The following is a 21,700-nucleotide window of genomic DNA, read 5'->3' as shown; positions in this document are numbered from 1 at the left end:
AGTTGTATATTTACTGTGGTTTCTCAATGGCAGAACAACATGGGTGAATAACACAACCACCAAAGACAAAAATGCAAAGTCTGTAGGCTAGGTGGGATGCAATGCAATGCAATGCTATGGATGTCCTGGTGAGCAGAAAATAGACGAGGCTCTGTGCTCTTTCAGGTGTGACCCAGCCATAGCAGTGCTTGTGCCGTCAATGCACAATGCTACTAAAGCAAAGAATCAGAACAGGGCTAGCCAACAGATGCCAAACTAATAATAGGGCTCTGATCTAATGCCACAGGAGCCCAGGGAATAAACTCTGCCCAACCTTTCTTTACACTGCTATGGAGCTGTTAAGTTTCTTTTGCCTGGCTGCCCCTCTCTCAGAAAACAAACTGGATAAAAATAGAAAGGTGTCAACCAAGAGCAAGGAAGCCATGTACAGTCTGGTGATTCTGTGTGCCCGCTTTACAATATATTCTGCTGTTTGGTAGGTGCTCTCCAGTCAGGAAGGGAATGACTTGTACCTGACAGCACACCAAAGGAATTTAACAAAGTTTGGCCACCTTCACACTTACTACCACGATACTGCAAATATATATTCAGGAACCCCCTGTATGTCTTTTTACAGCACAGGCTACTAAAGCAGCTGAAGAAACTGAAGATAGAATTTAAACTGCAAGAGCAAAGGAAACAATGTGGTGGTTTGAGATTTAGGTCGCAGCTAAAATGGTTCAGAGTGATGAGACAACTACACACCCGTCAGCTTACGGATATCCAAGAACAAAGCTGCTATTTGAGTAAAAACTTGCCAAATTTCACCACTTAATACTCCTTCCCCCACCAAAGTTACTTTGAAATTTCCAAATGCTGCTTAGCTGTTCTGTCAGTGGTATCCTCAACAGGCACATGAAGTTATCAAACTACAGGTATTCAGGCACAACAAGGCCAGAATGAGTCAGCAGCTCTCCATCCCACAAGCCAAATGCAGGCACTACAGGGCCAAGGAATTTGGCAGCAATCGTATGAATCAGGGAGTGCTTCTCTGCATCCACCAGGCTCAGCTTCCCCGCTTCATAGTCCAAGAGGAGTCCCACCTTGGCTGGGTGACCAATGTTTACAATGGGTATGGTCTTGTTGGCCAGCATGGCGTGCCACTTCTTGTGGGAGTAGGCAAACACCCAGGAACGAGTGTTGACCCCAATGCACTCATCCCTGGACATGTCTGCGTCTGCTGCCCCGATGCGGAACTCCTGGGACCTTTTCACTGTCACTTCCCAGTAGTGCCGGCCAGCAGATACAGGAGTGTCTCCCAGGACCACAGCCCACTCCCGAAACCGCTCCAGGTTTTGGGGGATCTTAGTCGGGTCTATCCCTATCATGCGATAGATGACACCGGTGTCCTTTCTAATGAGGTCTAGGCTGCTGTGGGCCGTCTTCTCATCCAGCTTGAAGCTAATGTCTATAAAAATAAAAGAAATTAAAATAAAAATGTTAAGGAGATTGATCCAGTAAAGTAAGCACACATGCCGTGCAAGTCAAAAAGGAGAGTCATAAGATGCCCCAAATTTAAAGTCGGCAATACCAGCGCTATCAAGTAACCCAGTTCAGAGGGAAGACTTTCGGCCAGTCATTTTTTTAACCAAAATTCCAGTTCATTTTGGGATATTCTGGCTACCAAAATGCATAAAGCACCCTGCACTCTCCTTCAAAATAAAACAGAATCAGCCTAAAATCTACCTTGAGAAACTAGGGTGAGGTGGCAGCTCTGCACATATGATTATCTCTCACCTCTTCCCCATGCATCAAGCATGCCTCAAAATATCCTTTGATATATTTATTTTTTAAGCTTTTTTTAGACCGTCGTATAATTTGTTTTGAATTACAGGCCCCTAGATTGCAAGCATGTACTGGGGTTATGCATACAGCAGCAACGCTAAATGGTATGTGCTCTACTTAAACATCCTAAAAAAAAAATGCCTGCATCGGGCCTTCTGCCATTCCACCTGGTGCAGAACTAGCGGCAAGAGCAGCGAAGGATGTAACATTCAAGCCTCAGGAACCAAACTCAAACCTTCCCGCCAGACAGGAGAACAAGGAGTAAGACAGCCAAGACCTAACCCCCCCCCCCCCCCCACGCCGGATCGCCATGGTAACATCGCACGCCCGCTACTTACAGGCGCCCCGTGTGCCGGCGACGTAACCCCGGAAACCGGCCCAGCTCCGCCCGCTCAGCACCCGCATGGGCGACACAGCCATCGCCATCTTTTCTCGCACAACGCAACCCCTCCTGCACACCCAGGCCACGTGACCGTGGCGACAGAAAAGTAGTACGGCCCGCCCCGATTGCTGCGTGGCGGCTGCACGTGACAGGGGTAACTGAAGCCGAGATAAGAAGCGCCATCTTGGCTGTGCGGTAGGGCTATGGCTGTTTGGTAATAAGCGGGAGAAGATCAGGAGCAATTCCCACAGGGGAAGCTTCAGCGAAAGGGACATTTTTATTCTTTTACGACACTATATTTCCCTTGCTCGCAGAAAAAAATAAACACGAGATTTGCTACTAAAAAGAAAATGTGTAATTTCTTGAATCCCAGAATTCATTTTCTTTAAAAGAAATTAGAGTTAAAAACTCACTTCCAATTAGAGTGGAGGTAGAATCGCAGGACTTCTAAAGGGTGCCAAATACTCGCAATCTTTCCTTCCCTGATCTCCATACCTGGGAACATTTTAGATTGCTATGATCATCCCCCCATTAATCTACAGTTTGTCTTTCTTCCCTTGTCCTCCCCTGACTCACTACCACCCCTCTCCCCCCCCCCCACGGAATGATCTCCAGCATTCTCTCCCTGACCCCCAACGCTCTTTGCTCCCACCCCCTATAACTCTGGCACGCCGTAGCTCACGGACGACTGCCCCTCCCACCCTTGACCACGCGACAACAGAGTAGGTAAGCCAAGATAACTTTTATTAAGTGGAAGAAACGGCCACAGCCAGCATTTAACATTATAACCTTATTACTTCATATTGCAGCAGCTTAAACAATTGGCATTAGCTAAATGCCACGCCCTCACCGGTACCTTGCTTGTTCTTCCCACCCCAATGCTTTTTTGGAGACGGCAGCCCTCCATCCTTCCGCTCCATGAAGGTGGTATACCATTGGCACCCCGCTCCGTGAATGCCAATCCCGCCTTCCGCTCCGTGAAGGGGAACACCCGCCACTGGCATCCCGCTCCGTGAACGCCTCCGTGGCTACTGCCGCTCCGTGCAGTATTCTGCCGCCTCCTCCCACCCCTGGCCTTGCGGGCCGCGATTATTGCTTATGCCAGGCCTTCATTGGGCCACCCCCAGACCGGCCATTATCTCGGTCTCCGCCATGCTTAGTTATATCCATGCCCCCGCTTTCCCCCTATGCAAAGTCCTTGGTGCTGTGCTCCTCCCCCAACACCAAAAACTTCCCCTCTATGCAGTGATACATCCCCTTATGCTCCGGTGAGGGCACCCGCTGTTCCTTTTGTTATGGCTGTGACAACTTATCCCCCCAATCCCACTATCCCCTTGCGCTGTGGGGTGGTGGGAGGGTTGCTCTCACTTCCAGGCTGCAAATGTGCTCCCCCCACCCCGCCCTACCTCTACGTACCCGAGCTCAGAGACGCCGCCTTCCTTGTCTCATTGGCTCATGCCCAGGTTTGAACTGGCCCCTAATCCCATTGTCCGCCCCTCCCCCCTCCCTCTTGCCTGCTCAGTTATACGGCCCATGCCTCGAGAGGCGGGCCTCCTTAACTCTGGCACGCCGTAGCTCACGGACGACCGCCCCTCCCAGCCTTGACCACGCGACAACAGAGTAGGTAAGCCAAGATAACTTTTATTAAGTGGAAGAAACGGCCACAGCCAGCATTTAACATTATAACCTTATTACTTTATATTGCAGCAGCTTAAACAATTGGCATTAGCTAAATGCCACGCCCTCACCGGTACCTTGCTTGTTCTTCCCACCCCAATGCTTTTTTGGAGACGGCAGCCCTCCATCCTTCTGCTCCATGAAGGTGGTATACCATTGGCACCCCGCTCCGTGAATGCCAATCCCGCCTTCCGCTCCGTGAAGGGGAACACCCGCCACTGGCATCCCGCTCCGTGAACGCCTCCGTGGCTACTGCCGCTCCGTGCAGTATTCTGCCGCCTCCTCCCACCCCTGGCCTTGCGGGCCGCGATTATTGCTTATGCCAGGCCTTCATTGGGCCACCCCTAGACCGGCCATTATCTCGGTCTCCGCCATGCTTAGTTATATCCATGCCCCCGCTTTCCCCCTATGCAAAGTCCTTGGTGCTGTGCTCCTCCCCTTCCCCCAACACCAAAAACTTCCCCTCTATGCAGCGATACATCCCCTTATGCTCCGGTGAGGGCACCCGCCAAAGTAGGAAACAGTAAAACCTTATTTGTTTTCTACCCCCACTAATTAACTAAAGCTGCTGTGGCCGTTTGCAGGGCAAGGATGAAGATATCTACCCCAACGTCTGATAAGTGAACCCCATCCGGCCTATACATGCCTGAACATGAGAGCGAAATATCATCATGCTTGATGACATACCCCCCTATAGCTCTCAACCACGTCCCCACTTCTTTATTTAATTTGCGCCTGCTTTTTTCGATGGATTTGTGCGACCTCGCGTCCCTCCATACCAATCGGGGAATAATGTGGGACCATACCAATACCACGGCTGGCCATATAGCCTTAATTGCAGTCAAGTCCTTCTTGATCGTGATTATTAAGTCAATGTTTTTGACTGCGACCAAATCGTTACCGCCCAAATGACAGATGATAATATCAGGCTGTGGTAGTTGCCTGGCGTATTGGAGGATGCAAGGCATTAGTTGGACCCACCTCATCCCTCGTTTGCCGAGCCAGAATAAGCTGGCCTTGCTATGTGGTATGCCCATCTGCTCGCTGGAGGTCTTTCTCTTGGTTCTAATGTGCGCCCAATAAATGTACGAGTGCCCCATGATCCATATCACTTTCGCGCTCCCCGCTGGCGAGTCTATGATAGACAAAATAAAACGGTTATGTGTAACAGGACGGTAAATATATGCTTTTTATGTTTCCCAGTGAGACTGTTCATTGGGCTGTCTGGTTATTGGGTCGTATGTATGTTTTGAATTTACCGGATTTCCACCGCCCTAGCGCCTTAATTTGATCTTCGCTTAAACCGCTGCTGCTGGCGAAGGATGCTGCGCCTATTCGGAATGAATGTGTGTGATAAGCTCCCGCGTCTTCCCCTATCTTTTCCAAGCCTTTGCGTAGCATACTGATAAACTGGTAACGCGATAGCGCGTTGCCATCTTTGTGTTTTAGAAAGGGCCCTCCCCCCAGCGGGCGTACTTTGAGGTATTCTGTTGTAGCCCTTACGGGGCATATCACCCCCGTATGAGCAGGGTATAATGTAATCCAGCGACCTACTGCCCGTTGATCAGTTTTTGCTCGCCTGAGAAAGATCTGTACTGTCTCATTAAACAGCCTTATGTTTTCTATCAGGAGACCCCCATCCGATGCCCTGGTGGTCACCTTTGCCCTCGGGATAAGCTCGCTGTTTCTAAATGCACCAAAGAACATTAGTGAAAAAGCCACGGTCCATAGCTTTACCTCATAATTGTCCCAAACTAGGCTGGGGAGCTCCTTTACCAGTGCTTGTAGCAGCATTGGTGTGATAGGCTTTCTGGCGTCCCTTCTAACTGGTTCTTGTCTCCGCCAACCCTCTAATATCTTTTTTATGAGAAAGGAGTTGCTAATTGAGCCTATCCCCCATAGTTTGGAGACGAAAACAATAGCAGCTACATGTTGCCCTGCCTGTGCTCTTGATACTCCGAGTTCTTGAGGTAGAGCAAGAACTCTGTTACATTTCTCTCTGTCATTGTCCCCTGAACTTGCGTGTTATTTGATTGGCAAAATTTTTGGAACAGGCTCCAGCCGCGTGCATATGCTCTCCCCGTACTCTCTGCCAGAGCCGATCTCAATATGGAGGCGATTCCGGGCACCCTAATTCCCAAATCCGCGGAGGGACGTGATAAGGGTGATGCTCTGCTTCCGGGGCCAGGAATCTGAAACGAGACCACTGACAACGAGACAATGCATCAGCGATGCCGTTAGCTTCCCCCGGAACGTACTTAGCCTTAAAGACCAGGTTAATGCGCAGGCAGAGCAGTACTAAATCCCGCAATAGCCTAATGACCCTAGGGGAGTGAGCGGTGAGAGAATTTATCGCCTGTACAACCGCCATGTTGTCTGACCAAAAAAACCACTCTCCTGTTGTGGAAACATGCTTTCCACATGTGTATTGCTGCAACAATGGGGAACAATTCGAGAAAAGTGATGTCTCTGAGTAAACCCATGGCTTCCCACTGTACTGGCCATCGTTCCGCGCACCATTTCCCAGCCAGATAGGCCCCAAATCCAGCGCTCCCCGCTGCGTCGGTGTAGAGCTGCAGCTCCCTATTGGTCATGATTGGGTCCCTCCAAACTGTCCGCCCATTATATTCCCCTAGGAATGTCTTCCATACTATGAGGTCCTCCCTGAGCTCCTTGGTGATTCTAATGAAATGATGGCTCCTGCGAATACCTGCTGTGGCTTGGGACAATCTTCTCATGAAGGGGCGACCCATGGGCATGATCTTGCAAGCGAAATTGAGGTGACCAATGAGTGACTGCATTTGTTTTAGCATGATTTTGCGTGATTGTTCGGTAGTAGATATGTTGGCGCGTAACGCTTCTAGTTTTGCGGGCGGTAGGCGTGTGACCATTTGCAGAGTATCAATTTCGATACCGAGAAATGACAATTTTTGTGACGGTCCTTCTGATTTGTGCGTAGCTAGCAGAATGCCTAATTCGTCAGTTTTCCGGGTGAATGCTTCGAGGGCTTGCGCACAGGCCTGTGTGTCCCTATGGCCGGTAAACAGAAAATCATCCAAATAGTGTATGATTTTCCCTTTCCCGATGTCCTGCTCTACAGCCCATTGCACAAATGTGCTAAACCTCTCAAAGTAGGCGCAAGATATAGAGCAGCCCATCGGGAGGCATTTATCGAAGTAATATTTACCTCGGAATTGAAACCCCAACAGATGGAAGCAGCTTGGATGTATTGGAAGCAAGCGGAAGGCTGATTCAATGTCGGCTTTTGCCAACCATGCCCCTTGCCCCCAATGCCTCACCATGTCTAATGCCTGGTCGAATGAGGCGTAGGCGACCGAGCATGCTTCGGGGTCCAAGTAATCATTCACTGACCCACCCTCTGGGAAGGATAAATGGTGAATCATTCGGAATTCCCCTGGCTCTTTTTTGGGAACCACCCCCAGAGGGGAAATCCTAAAATGAGGTAGAGGTTTGTCCTTGAATGGGCCTTCCACCCTACCCATGTCGCTTTCTTTTTTGATCTTTAGTGCAATGACCTCTTCATTATTCCTCGCAGATAAGAGATTCTTAGCCTCTGTGGCGGTTTCTGGCCCCATGAAAGGTATATGAAAACCTTGGGAAAACCCTTCGTATAGCCATCTGGCCTCCTTGGGCTGATAACCCTTTAAACAGACCTGCAAGCTATGTATCTTAATGGGGGTAGGTGCTCTAATGAATTTATTGTTGCTCTGTGTGGGGGATGGTTCCTCCCCCTTGAGCACGCCTCAGACATGCCTGCATGGGATGCGGTGCACCGCATCCATGCAGGCGTGTCTGAATTTGCAGGCAGCAGCGAATCTGCAAAAACCAGAGTTGAACAGCCTACAGATGGGAGTCCCCCCGCCCCTAAATCTAGTGGCTTGCCCCACTTTTGCCCTTGCCGAAAGGGCTGACCTTGCCGAAATGGAAATCTTCCCGTAAAAGTATGTTGGCGAGGAGTTAACCATGTACTCGGCTGGTATGCATTGCCAGCGAAGCCAGGGACAAACCTCCTGCACCGGTCGGTACGGTGTGATTTTTGAGAGCCACAGGTCAATATCCTTGCGATCCCATTCTAAACCTGGGTTCACAGCCATATTCCTTCTGAACTGCTCATCATACTCCAACCAAGCCGTACCGCCATACGTGCGATAAGCACCACAAATGACGTCCTGGTAAGCAATTAAGGAGCAACATTTTTCAGGAAAATTTTTGACCTATGATGGATGACAGAATTCTGAATCCTGCTGACCAATTAGCTAGCGTCTTAGCGATGCAGGGTTTTCTCCCTAGCTGAGAGTTTGCACGCTTTGTGGCATTTGGGATCGGAACCCTCCCCTTCTTCCTGAGCAGCTCGAATATATCTACATATTCGCTGCGCCATATTTTCTCTTTTAACGCCTCTGACACATGCGCGGTTAGTGAGCCCACTGTACATGTGTATTGTGCAGCGTTATTGCCATTCGTGGCTGAGCTACCAGTGGTATTGTGCCCATTGGTCCCCAGCTGACCACCGTTGTTCCAACCGCTGTAGCTGTGGTTGGTGTTCCAACAGCTGTAGCTGTGGCTGGGGTTGGTGTCACAAGTAAAATATCCCCCATGGGTCGTCCTGACTGCCCTGTTTCCTGTGTTGGGCTAGTGTTAGCATTACCCTGCCCATGCCAGTTATCGAAAATAGCTTTCATAGCAGCGAAGTTGTCAGTAGGAGCGCTTTGTGGCCCCAGCCACACTTCGCTGCCATTCCTTGGTGGTGGGTAACTGGGCTGTGTTGGGGGTACCTGCGCATTACCCTGGCCCCGGTTTAAATCAGGGTACTCACAGTTCTGTCCTTCTTGCGGTTGCCCGTGTTGTCCATGAGCTGTCTGTTGACGTGCTGGTGGCTGGGTGTTGCCAGCTGAACTGTTGGAGCTGCCCGCTGCACCGTGCTGTGGACCGATGGGCACTGAGCCAGGGGATGGGCTAGTGGTATGCGTTAAGGCATCCAGCATTGCCTTCACCCTGTCCGTTGCCATGGATAGCAGCCGCTGACAGGTTTGGTCCATGAGCTGACGGCGCTGTTGTTCGGTAACATTGCCGAAGTTCTCTCGTGGCGGTGCTGCAGGGGTCGGTGCTGCAGGGGTCATGCCCCGTGGAGGGGGCTGCTCTGGTACATAGCAGCCCAAATGGCTGATGCTACGCGGTTGTCGTGTGCTTGCGGATTTCCTCTTCTTATTCCTCTGTGACTTGGTCTTACGTTTTTCGACTTCTGGCATTGCCGCGAAGTTTTCCTGCAATTTTTCTTGGCTTCCGACGTGCTCGCTTGGCTGGAGCCTGAGCCTGGTCCGGCATAAGTGCGGACGGGGCAGAAGCCATAGCAAACTGAGTGGTAGCCATGCTGTGTAGACATATTAAATGGTTAGATCCCGCACAGTTTTGGGGGGGGGCATACGAATAGGTAGCCAAACGTGGGTTTGCGCACACCTGCTAAGGGGGTGGGTGGGGGAGGGGGCAGCCGGGGTACGGGGGGGGCGCACGTTTGGGCCCGGCAAGTTTGGGGGGGCTGGACGGGAATAGGATGGGGGTGGGGGCAGCTGAGGAAGGTGGGGGGGGGGGGGCGAGGGGCGGCCGGACTCTTGTGGGGAGGCGGGAGTGCCGGCGCAATGGGGGGGGGGGGGGGCCTGGGGAGTAAAAGAAAAGTAATAGTAAAAGAAATCCTGAAAGTCCATGTGCTGACCTCCAAAATGGCCGCTGCCATGTGCTGACCTCCCCAAAATGGCCGCTGCCATGTGCTGACCTCCCAAAATGGCCGCTGCCATGTGCTGACCTCTGCTGGCAAGCCCTTCCCATGAGAACCACAATACCATGCTAAGATGTAAGCCGACCTTTCATTAATATTTTAATTTACTTTGTATAGAGCTGCATAGCGCAGCCTAAATCATATCTATCAAGCTGAGGGTCCTGTACCCCTTATAATTCAGTATAAACGTGCACATGGGACAGCTGTCCCTTTAAATGGTAACCGAATACTAAATATCACCTTTAGGATTAATATAAAAAACATCCTGTTAACCTGGCTGAGCACTCAAATGCCATACCGCTGTCCCATAGACATATCATCAGAATTCCCAACTACGGGATGCTGGCTACTTTTTAATTGTCAGATTACTTAGGTATAACAAAGCACATCCACAGGTTGTTGAGATAGCATGGTAGACATGAAGCCTGCCCACTTCCTAGCAATTTAGAGAGCGAGGGGTAAAGCAATACATAGAAAACGTCGATTTTAAAGTAAGCAAGCCTACAAGATCAGTGCTCTAACCACTGAGCTACCAAGCCTGCTACTGCCAGCCATGTGCTCTAACCCACCTATGCATTCACCATGTGCAGACCCCTTCAATGGGCTACTAAGTGAAAGATAACCAGCCCTGCACTCGCTGCCCTTTCAATAAATAAGCAACATGCAGAGCAAGCATTGTGCTGAAAGCCAGCCATGAGTTCATAAAATATATATATATATAAACAGGTTAAAGTGTGGCCATGTGCCCATGGCGTTTCACTAAATATATATTAGTTAAAATATATATAACCAGCCATGTGCTAAGGCATTTCCTTAAATAAAATAACATTCCAGGCAGAAGCAGCCATGCATTCAAAGCCTTTTCATTAAATAAAGTACTGGTAATGCAGAGCCAGTTCAATGCAAAAGGGGGGAGGGGGTGAGCATACCTTCCAGACCTTAGCAACACAAAATTACCATTATATGCTCAACATTTTGCCTATAAGCCACAAATCTATGTACTTTACCCAATGATGTAATCAAAGAAATCGTTCCTGCTCCTTTAGCTGATCTGCTCCTCTTACAGCACAGCCGTGCTGGAGGCAAAGTGAAAGTAAAAGCAAAACTGTTGTAGCACAGCCGTGCTGAGGTCAGCCTGTTGCTCTCGCTTCCAGGCTGCAAAATGTGCTCCCCCCACCCCGCCCTACCCTAAGTACCCGAGCTCGGAGACGCCGCCTTCCTTGTCTCATGGCTCATGCCCAGGTTTGAACTGGCCCCTAATCCCATTGTCCGCCCCTCCTCCGCACCTAGGCTTGTGCCCCCCTCCCCCTTGCCTGCCGCACGTCTGCCCAGTTATACGGCCCATGCCTCGAGAGGCGGGCCTCCTTAAGTCACAGCTCTCTATTACACACTCACTCTACCCTCAGCTGAGTGAGTCCCAAGTCCTGGAAACACAGCTGTGTGTGTTGTAGCCCCTCACCAGTTTCTCCCCAGATAATGCTGCAATATCTGCTCTATACTCGCTCCTCTTCTGTTCCCTGCAGGTTTACTGAGGAAGGGGAGTGGCTGGATGTAAATAGAGAGGCCCCGGCAATTGAACAAGTACCTGGCAGGATCCCAAGGGGTAGATAGATTCCAAGCTGCTTATCCCCAAGAATAAGCACTGGATTTTTTGCAGCTCCACATTAAATAGTGGTTTATGGACTTTTCCTTGAGGAACTTGTCCAAATCGTTTTAAACACAGCTACACTGATAGCTTTCACCACATCCTCTGGCAACAAATTCCAGAGCTTATTTATGTGTTGAGTAAAAAATAATTCTCCTTATTAGTTTTAAATGTATTACCCAGTAACTTCATTGTGTGTTCCCCTGGTCTTTGTACTTTCAAAAGAGTAAACAACTGATTAACATTACTCATTTCATTCCACTCATTATTTTATAGACCTCTGTCATATCTCCCCTCAGGCCGTCTCCAAGCTGAAGAGTCCTAACCTCTTTAGCCTTTCTTCATAGGGGAATTGTTCCATCCCCTTTATCATCTTGGTCACCCTTCTCTGTACCTTTTCTTTTTTTTTTCCAGTTAAAGCTTTATGAATTTTCATTTATACAACTTATCAGAAACAATGAAGGAATGACATGTTTATCAGCTCCTACCATCACAGTCAGAGGTGTAAAACTAGATAGGATAGAAGAAAAGTTAGGCTGTAGCAAATATTTATTGCTGACACTCGATTATCTTGCTGAGAATGTACTGTTTCCTTCCAAGCTGGCTTAACCCACATCCCTTGTCACCCCCCCCCCCCCTTCTTTCCCATGCTACTGTTCCATTTTTGTACCAGAGATAAGAATACAACTAAATAAAGTAAATTATATAAATCATAGGTGTTTGCTCTGTTATTTACCCCTATTGAGCATGCAGGTCATGCGTGTATACATTAAGGTAAATTGAATCCCTCCTTCCTCATCTTCCGTCTGCTATATTTGGACCATAATTTGTCAAAATGAGACTTCCTCCCTTCTTTGATAGCCATAATTTTACTCAATGTATAAATTTGCTCCATCCTCATTATGACCAAACTTACAGGTCGATACTCTAAGGCCGCGGTAGAAAGAGTGCGGCAGTGCCTGGCGCACCCTCGTTCCCCGCACGCACAGTTCTCTTCACCTAGCGCTCGATACTCTCTTCTAATTGCATGCAAATGCATGCCGCGTCTGCGAAGTGTTAGGGAAGCGTTAGGCCCCGCGCAACCATTTTACGGCATAGAGCGCCTATACAGTATCCTGGGTGCTCGGGCCTAATGCTTCACGGCCACGCTGGTATCTGTCATTTCAAATGTCATTTGAAATGACAGATACCAGGAAGTCGGGATTGCCATCCCCTCTCCCCTCCTCCCGAAGCAAAAAAAAAGTGAAAAAAAAAAGTTGCGAGAGAGGGGAGAGGACGGCAATCCTACGCTCGGTGACTTACTTTTGCAGCCCCCCCTCCGGACATCGTGGCTTCCCCCGTGCCAGTTCCCCTTCCCCTCCTCCCGAAGCAGGGCGCGAAAAGCGCGAAGTGACTTACTTTTGCAGCCCCCTCCGGACATCGGACGACCTCTCCTGCCTCCAGCTGCTCGTGAAGATGGACGCCTGCACGGCCGCTTAAGACGTGACGTCACATGCCTGACGCCAAACGTCGTGACGTCACGTCTTCAGCGGCCGTGCAGGCGTCCATCTTCGCGAGCAGCTGGAGGCAGGAGAAGTCGTCCGATGTCCGGAGGGGGCTGCAAAAAGTAAGTCGCTTCGCCGCTTTACACTGCCAGTCCCTTCTTCCCTCCTCCCGGAGCAAGGCTGCTTTTCGCGCCCTGCTTCGGGAGGAGGGGAGGGGGAACTGGCACGGGGGAAACCACGATGTCCGGAGGAGGGGGGCTGCAAAAGTAAGTCGCCGAGCGTAGGATTGCCGTCCTCTCCCCTCTCTCTCGCAACTTTTTTTTTCGCTTTTTTTTTTTCTTCGGGGGGAGGGGGGAGGACTGGGGCTGCCCCGGAGGCCAGCATCCATGGACGCGGCCAGGGCAGGTGAGAGGGTGCTGGGGGAAAGCTTGCCGCCTACCCTTACCCCTGCCTCTAACGCAGAGGTAGGGGTAGGCGGTAAGTTAGCAGGTTAAACGCGGGGCAAAATGGCAGCGATAGTCAGGGCGCGTGTTACAGTATCGGAGGGGAATAGCTAACTCCTTCATTATACAGCTAATTCGTTCATTTACATGTCATATACATGCTGCGTGCGGAAAGGGTTATGCGTCTGTTTTAAGAAGCGCTAAGGACGCGTGAAACTGGAGACTGGATCGCTGGATCGCCTTAGGCGTCCGAATTGTGCGCTCCCAGCACGTTACAGACGGGAAATCTTCAACCGCACGTTACAGTATCGACCTGTTAGTTGTGGTACCTTTGAATCCCGCCATAGCCTGGAAGTTTCAATCCTAGCTGCAACCCAAATGATTTTTGCTAGTTTCTCTTCATATTTGTTGCCGTGTAAAATGGGGAAATTCAGCAAAACATGTTGAGGTAATAGGATGAACAAACACTTAAATATGCTCTCTACCCAACGATTAATCTCATTCCAAAACAGTTGCATTGAGGGACAGTTCCACCAGGTATGTAGATAGGTTCCTTCTGCTCCATATCCTTTCCAGCAAGCCTTGGAGCCAACTAATCCCATCCTGTATAGTCGGACCGGTGTTAGATGCCAGTGATAAAGTGATTTATATCCATTTTCAGTTAAGGACTCTGATATTAGCCCTTGAACCACTGCCTGGTATATAAGTGGTAGCTGTTCCTATGTCAGTTCTATCCTTAAATCAAGTTCCCACACCTTGACAAAGGCTGGCTTATTATCCAGGTCCTTGTTGAGAATGGTATATATTTTGGATAGAGTTCTGAGGGATTTATTTGCATTTCTACATATTGATTTGAAATATGACACCCCTTGACTCAGTGAGGTCCCTATATTTATACTTTGTGCAAAAGGTCTAATTTGCATATAGGTAACAGATCTTTGTCGGGTATATTGAAAGTCGCCTGCTGTGTGGAGCAAGAATAAAAGCACTGCCACACGCTCTCTATGATATCATTTATTTGCATGATTTTATTTATTTATTTATTTATTTATTTATTATTTTTGTTATACCGAGTTTCATGACAGGCATCATCATCAACCCGGTTTACAAATAACAATGTGTGTAAAGTATAGCGTAACGTAATAAATATTTCCAATAAAACTGTGAACTTTAAATACAGTGAATCAATTAAAGGGTGTGAGAAAGTTACAATAAAACAGGGAAAATTAACTTGGAACTGGAAGAGGGGAGAGGTTAAACAATGCAATATTTACATTTCATCCAATTAATGTAATAGTGTAGCAGAGTAATAAATAAGCCTATTTGAATGAATGTGACGGTACATAAATATGAAGCGGTAAATAAGTAACCAAGAGAATAAATATGACACAGTAGTGCATGGTGATGATATGATATGATGATGATATGATGTCATGGTTCAAAGCTTACAGTTCTATACATATATACAAAGTCACATACCTGTCCATGGATATTCAGGTTTCCTCACCCCTCATACATCAGCCTGTCTGTGCGAGAAGTCTAGTCAATTGATTAGGCGAAGAAGGGGAATCTGCAGCACATCGTACGTCTACGAAGGCGCTCCAAAAGACTCCTGTCTCGCCATTCCACCCCTCTGCTTTTTATACACGTCAGGAAAGTTGCTGGTCACTATGTTTTCCCTTGTGACGTTGCCAGCAGTTTCCAACAGTCGATAACAGTTGCTATCCCTGTGTTGTCGCCAACAGTTGCTACTATAAAGCCTGACTTATCTCTCCCTTGGGCATAGGCTGGTTGATCAGGCCAGCGTGTCCCCAGCACGAGCAGCCAAAGTCTTTGTTGCACAATCAGTTATTGGCAGCAACATTTTCCTTACACTCCACCTCTTGATCAGCAAGTTTCCGACACGTATGCATAAGAGGCAGTATGAACATTGATTGGGGTTCTCTGAGATAGGCGATGTACACGATAGGTGAGATAACAATTGCAGGTAAGGCACAAAATACTAATGATACAAAAGTACTAGAATCGGATGAAATAGCCACTTGAGTGTTTGTTGGGTATAGGGGAGTGGCCAGTAAAAATATCCACCATGAGTGATGGGGTATTATCAACATTTGTTGAGTTAACGAATGTAATTTATCTTTCAGGAACAAAGTTTTCAGTAACACAATATCGGTAGATTTATTCAACTTTGCTAGTATTTGTTGTAACTGATGAGATGCATTTATGGCCTTTTGCAGAGGCCGTAGGTCTAACAGGGGCATCTGTAGAAAGGTAGTTGATATATTTACCCCTGTATAGATATTTAGTGTATCTTTTTTTTTTTTTAATTTATAGTTTATTGAATTTCTATAACATTTACAATGAAAGAAATCAGGAAATCTTGGGATACATATCAATATATAAAAACAAGAAAAGAAAAAAATTACAGGAAAATAAAGTTTACATGTTAATCCTAACTATTTAGTCCACTTTATCTGGGAAGCCACTCAAAAGAATATATAAGAGGTAATACGTCTAATCATAGATCTATAGGTAGATCCTTATTTTATGACCAATTAAATTATCCATCATGTAGGCTGTTCATGAACCCCAGATCCCCCTTTATCTATAAGAAATACTTCCAGGTGATCAGGTTGAAGAAAAACAAATTTGTTTTTTTGATAGATAACAATACATTTACATGGGAATTTGAGGAAGAATGTAGCCCCAATGGCTAGCACTCTTCCTCGCATTGCCAAAAACTACTTCCTCCTCACTTGGGTTGATCTCGAGACATCAGGGAAAACTTGGACAGTTTTACCACAGAATAAGAAATTTTTATTCCTAAAATATTTCTGTAAGACAAGGTTCTTTTCAATTTCTAAACCAAAAACCACGATTAAAGTGGCTCTAGTTGTTATATCATCTCCAGAAGCTTCTAAAATAGATGTCAAGTTGGGACTTTTATCAATTATTTCCTCCACCCCACCCTCAATTACCTTCCCATCCCTCTTAAAGCTGGAAATATAATAAATGTTTGATATCAACAAATCACTATCTATACCCAAGACCTCTTTAACATACTTTTTGAACAATTCTTGCGCTGAAAGCAATCTAGTATATGGAAAATTTAAGAACCTTAAGTTCCTACTACGAATATTATTTTCCAACATTTCAAGATTCCTATAAATCATTAAAGAGTCTTTAATGAATGCAGTCTCACTAGCTTGCAAGGAGGTAATTTGATTACTCATCATCTTGTCTACAGATTCCAACTGTTCTATCCTCTTCCCATGGTCGTCCACCTTTCCTTTAATCTTGGCAGTAAACACTGTGGACTGGGTCATGGATTGAGATAGTCTCTTTTCCATTTTCATCACAGCCTTCCATATATCTGCCAGGGAGATATTATCAGGGTCTGCGAATTCAGCTTCTCCTTCCCCTATTCCAACAGAGGGTACAGGCTCCAGTACTCTGGTGCCTCCCTCTGTTGAGATTGGCACTTCTGTAATAGTGGTGGTATTAAAAGCACTTACCACCACATTACTATGGTCCTTGACGGGTCTTTGGTCTTGGACAGGGCTTGCGCTCATCCCAGAAGAAAAAGATAAATCCTGGGCAGTCTCTCCAGATGGCTGACTCCCCCTATGGACTAAATGACTGTCCATAGGGCCTTTCATTTCTTTGGAGGCTGGTGTAGACGTTACAGGTTTTATCTTTCTTTTCTTCCCCATCAAACTCTATAAGAAGCCTTCCGCAAAATTTTCCTCCAGGGGCGCGCCCCTTTGGCGCGCGGCTTCGGCGCGCCGGCGGCTGTGCGCCGCTGTGCAGATCTTTAAATAGCACAGCCCCGTCAGCTGGTAATGACGTCAGGGTTTGGGAGGCGGGTCCAGCTGCTCACCGGCATACAGCCCCTCTCGTCCTCTCTCTGGATCTCGTCTCACCCGGCAAGGTTTCCCATATTTAGTGTATCTTTAGCAGGTAATGCAACAGAAACATTATTACATTGGTATCGCAGGGCGCGTGGGGCGCCCATGAAGCAAGTATAATCAAAATCTCTATAAACATATTCTGTAGTATTACGAAGTTCTAGGGTCGTGTTTGCATCATGTTGATATAGCCAAACATACTGGTTGATATTATTAAGAGATATAGTGTACGGAGTAATATTTTCTATCGTAAAGTTCCACAAATTACAATTGTCACAGGTTGCATTACGGAATAACTTCCATGTTGTCCGATTTGATGCTTGGATCCTTGATAGTAGTTTGTGGAATCCACCTTGCGCTAAGGAGGGTGTGTTTCCAACGGTCAGGGCCCATATGACCAGGAGAGCTAGTAGCTTCAAAATCGTTGCAAAGAGGATATTGAAGAGGATATTGTCATCCTGTGACTTGCTTCCGCCCCCCAAATGACCGCTTTTGCAATGAGCCCATCTCCAGAGCCCACTTTCTTCCGTGTGATCAAGGGCTGTTGTTCTAATTTTGGCATGCTGATCTGCAATGGAATTGTACAAGTTAGACAAAGAAGTGTCTTTCACATACGCATCGACATGGAAAACAGAAACCTTTTTCTTATGGCATTCGGTCCAAATTTGTTTGCCAAATATCAGCACCCCATACTGGGCGGTGATGTATCTTCCATTCATCTCGGTGTCATTTCGGCATCCATTAAAATTTCATGATTCTGGGTTAGTTGATCCGTATCTAATAGAGCCCATGTCGCCACTGTATTTCCACCCCGATATGCAGACGATTATCTGTTGTGGCGGTAGCAACGCGGGGGGTATGGCCCTTTTCCTATTGTGCCCAGGACAGGTCCGGATATATCCGGGTACTGTCCTGTCCCTTGGGTGGGGCACTAGGGATTGCACTGCCCTGATTTATGAAAGGGTTGGTTTGATTCGCCTCCCTCTCCTTCTTCTCCTGTAACAACTGTGACATTTTCTCCAGTAACATACAAGTAACATCCTCTCCTCCTTTTTCAGTATTGTAAACCTTTTTAGGCTTACCTTTACATTTCTATAGATACAACTTATACATGTCTTTGGTGGGAATGCCATCGATTTTGTCTTTGGCCACCCCTGCTGCTATTAAAGCGGCGAACATATCCCTTCTGGAAACCCTAGCCTCTGTCTCTCTATTCCTAAGATCTCTGAAACCCTTCAGTGCACTTTCCATTCGTTCAGGGACTCAGGCGCCTATATGATCTTTCTTATATAAATATCTCTTTTCACGCCCGTCCGTGTCACAGGCTCCCAGCTCTAAAACCTCCTGAATTGCTTTGATTAAATCCCCAATTGTTTTTCCCGCATTATTAATCATTAAAGTCAACATAATCGATTTATGTTGTGGAGTCAAATTCTTCATTATATCAGTGCGTGCAGTATGAGGAAGTGTCAGGGCGGTAAATTTGCCTTGCATCCCCCGAATGCACCATACTTGCATCGTTAATTCTTTAATCCGCTGTATAATATCCCTCATGGAGTATAATGTTCGCGAAGTTATTGGCCAGTCAATTATACTAGGATATCGAGATTTAGCTGCGTAGGCAACTACCATGAATAAATTGGTCATGTCCCCATCCCCCGTTACTGTTCTAACTGCAGCTCTAATCTCGGGATCTGTTGATATCATGGTAAAATGCTTGACATCTCTTTGATCTATGGTAATGTCTCCTGCCCCTGATTCGTATAAGCAGACTAGCCACTTATCTAAGGGTTCGCCGGAACACTGTCCCATTCTGTCTAAAATTTCGCTATCTCATGTGTGAAAAATCCTCCAGCACCTGGGTGGCTTCACTAGCCACCGCCACCCCATCACTAGCTTGCTTTAACTTTCTACGTATTACGGGGCATGCTTGCCCTATCATAGTTTCAGACGGCCGGTCTATTTCGGCTTCTCTTTCACTATCTGTGGAATCCCATATATCTCCATCCTATGTTTCGGGGTCCCATTCTGTTTTCATTATGCAAGCCCTAACTTTAGCATGATTTACTCAACCTCTCCGCTTCCTATATTTGTGCTGTGCTAATCGGACTGCTGCTCGTTCAGCAACCGATTGATATTGCTCCGACTTATTCCTATAAGCCTCTAGATGGCACCGTAGCATTATGTTGGCCTGTATGGCCTCATCTAGTTCTTTATCTAAAGCTGCTAGGCCAGTGGTTCTCAACCTTTCTAATGCCGTGACCCCGCAATACAGTTCCTCATGTTGCGGTGACCCCTCGCCCCGCCCTCGCCCCGTGAGGGTGGGGTGAGGGCGGGGCTTTGGTCATATGGGGGCGGGGTTATGGATGGGGTTGGATTTTAGTGCACACTTATCATCTAATTATGACATTTATAATGTGAATGTAACTCAACTCACCATAGGTTCTCACATGCATGGCACACTGACCCATGATCGTCACGGGGCTAGATGTAAAAGTACAGTTTGTATCCACAGGAACCCCCCTGACCCACAATAATGGATGTAAAGCAGAATTATGACATTCCCCATACAACTCACCCTACAAAAAAGATATTCTGGTTCTAGTGACATCTCAGTAACAGCAACTCAAACTCCTTCTATTTCCAGGCTCAATAGCCCTACTTATGAAAAGACAGCAGTTTACCACCAATGCATGTCCTCTGAGAAAACACAACAAATAAGACCGATACAAACGCTTACATGCTAGCAAAATATCTCATCTCGGTAACAGACACAGAACCGACCTAACATACTCCCAGGATCTGTAGTAATGCACATAAACTAATCCGCACACAGTTACACCTGTATTATGGAATACACTCAAACAGGAGCAACCCTATCTATGAAAAGGCAACACTACAAATATTAAATCAGGTCCTAAAAACCAATACACCTCTTATTAGGAAAACAGAACTAGCAAGCACTATAGATCCCCACACAGAAATAATTGTAAAACTATACTAATAAGCAGAATAAATTTTTCAAAAACAGCTATGAACATCCAACAATTAAACATTCTCCAAACACCAATAAAATATTTCAAAAAAGCAGACATCACACAATTAAAATGGCAGTCAAGAAAAATAAACTTAAAAAGCCACCTTTACTTACCCCCTCCAGCAGCTCTCCTACTCCCCCTTCCCTGCAGGCCGTGGCACTCACCAGAAGCAGCAGTAGAAGCTAAGCTCTATACTTATGGTCCTCTTCCTTAGTGCCCATGTCTCTCACACACACACACCATACCAGTCATGCCCCCATGACCAGTTTCTGTCTCTCACACACCAATCATCTCCCAAACAGTCTTTGGCACACACACACCAGTCACCTTCCTGAACAGTTTCTCTCATGCCATACACACACACACACACACAGGCTTCCCACTCCCGTGTTCTACTTACATATACGGGCTTCTCACTCTCATAATCACTTTCTCACACACACACACACCAGTCACCTTCCTGAACAGTTTCTCTCATGCCATACACACACACACACACACAGGCTTCCCACTCCCGTGTTCTACTTACATATATGGGCTTCTCACTCTCATAATCACTTTCTCTGTCTCTCTCTCTCACACACACACACCCACACACACCCACACACACTCACTCACTCACCAGTCTCTCACTCCCATGCTTGTTCTCTCCACATGCACAGGCTTCTCATTCCCATAATCACTTTCTCTCTGTTACACACACACCAGTCTCTCTCATTTCCATGCCCACTCTCCACGTGCACAGGCTTCTCATTCCCTGAATCACATTCTCTCATATTCACACACACACACCAGTCTTTTTCTCTCACACACACCGTCACCTTACCAAGCAGTCTCTCTCTCTCATGCATGCACACTCACCCAGGTTTCTCACTCCCATGCTTTCTTTCACCCCCACAACACCAGGCTTCTTACGCCCATGCTTTCTCACATACCCAGACTTCTCACTTCCATGCTTTTTCTCTCACACACATCAGTCACCTCCCTGACTAATGTCTCACACTCTCACATACACATCAGTCACCTCCCTGAGCAATCACTTTCATTGTCTCTCACATACACACACACATCAGCTCTCTGACCAGTCAATCACACACAGGCTGGCTGCTTCTCTCTCTTTCTCTCACTCACTTCCTCTTCTCCCCCCCCTCCCCCGAGCACAAATGGGAGCTGCAGCAGCCCCCGCAGGCCAAGAAAGAAGAATCCCATCGGCCGCGGGAGGCTCACGCTGCTGTCTCCTTTCTCCATTACCGGCTGCTTCTATTGCTCGGAGACCGATGCTGCAGCCGCAGCTGCTACTTTTTCGCGCGGCGCGGCTCTCTCTCCTTCCCGCGCACCGCGATTCACTTCCTGTTCCGGGTCACGGGAGGGGGGGGGCAGGCGCAGGAAGAAGAAAAGGCCCAGCCGCGGGTGCAGAGCTTCTTCTAGCGCCGCTGCCGTTCCCGCTGGGCTGGAACGTGCTGACAGCCCGGCGGCAACGGCAGCGGGAGAGCCCGGGAGCG

The 21,700-nt window shown here is 47.5% G+C and overlaps 2 protein-coding genes across 4 annotated transcripts in view; one reads left to right on the top strand and one right to left on the bottom strand.

The window, feature by feature from the left end:
- Window positions 1-9: 9 nt before the first annotated feature.
- Window positions 10-8,900, bottom strand: SPRYD4 (SPRY domain containing 4). Of its 3 annotated transcripts, none has more exons than XM_029594814.1 (2): window positions 8,721-8,900; window positions 10-1,447 (listed from the first exon to the last, which is right to left on the bottom strand). In XM_029594814.1, the coding sequence occupies exons 1-2, from the start codon at window positions 8,887-8,889 to the stop codon at window positions 909-911; spliced, it is 708 nt and encodes a 235-aa protein (XP_029450674.1). In that variant the 5' UTR covers window positions 8,890-8,900; the 3' UTR covers window positions 10-908. The 3 variants fall into 3 exon arrangements, with proteins under 3 accessions (XP_029450674.1, XP_029450672.1, XP_029450673.1); XM_029594812.1 differs by lacking the exon at window positions 8,721-8,900 and adding an exon at window positions 2,163-2,320; XM_029594813.1 differs by lacking the exon at window positions 10-1,447 and adding an exon at window positions 4,294-5,018.
- Window positions 3,729-21,700, top strand: part of LOC115087514 (aquaporin-4-like) — a 72,342-nt gene continuing 54,370 nt past the window's right edge. Inside the window, exon 1 of the mRNA XM_029594816.1 lies at window positions 3,729-3,830. The gene's annotated coding sequence lies outside the window, so the exon portion shown is untranslated. The remainder of the gene's footprint in view (window positions 3,831-21,700) is intronic.

The sequence above is a fragment of the Rhinatrema bivittatum genome, chromosome 3 (assembly GCF_901001135.1).
Source record: "Rhinatrema bivittatum chromosome 3, aRhiBiv1.1, whole genome shotgun sequence".
NCBI classification, from domain to species: Eukaryota; Metazoa; Chordata; class Amphibia; order Gymnophiona; family Rhinatrematidae; genus Rhinatrema; species Rhinatrema bivittatum.
This window is presented reverse-complemented; position numbering and strand designations above follow the sequence as displayed.

Excerpts from the sequence above, each read along its gene's own strand:
- SPRYD4 (XM_029594813.1), bottom strand. The coding sequence starts at position 8,889 with ATGCTGGATGCCTTAACGCATACCACTAGCCCATCCCCTGGCTCAGTG. Across the intron at positions 5,019-8,720 it reads ACCGCAAGAAGGACAGAACT|ACTCGCCAGCGGGGAGCGCG; the intron begins GTGAGTACCCTG and ends TGTCTATCATAG.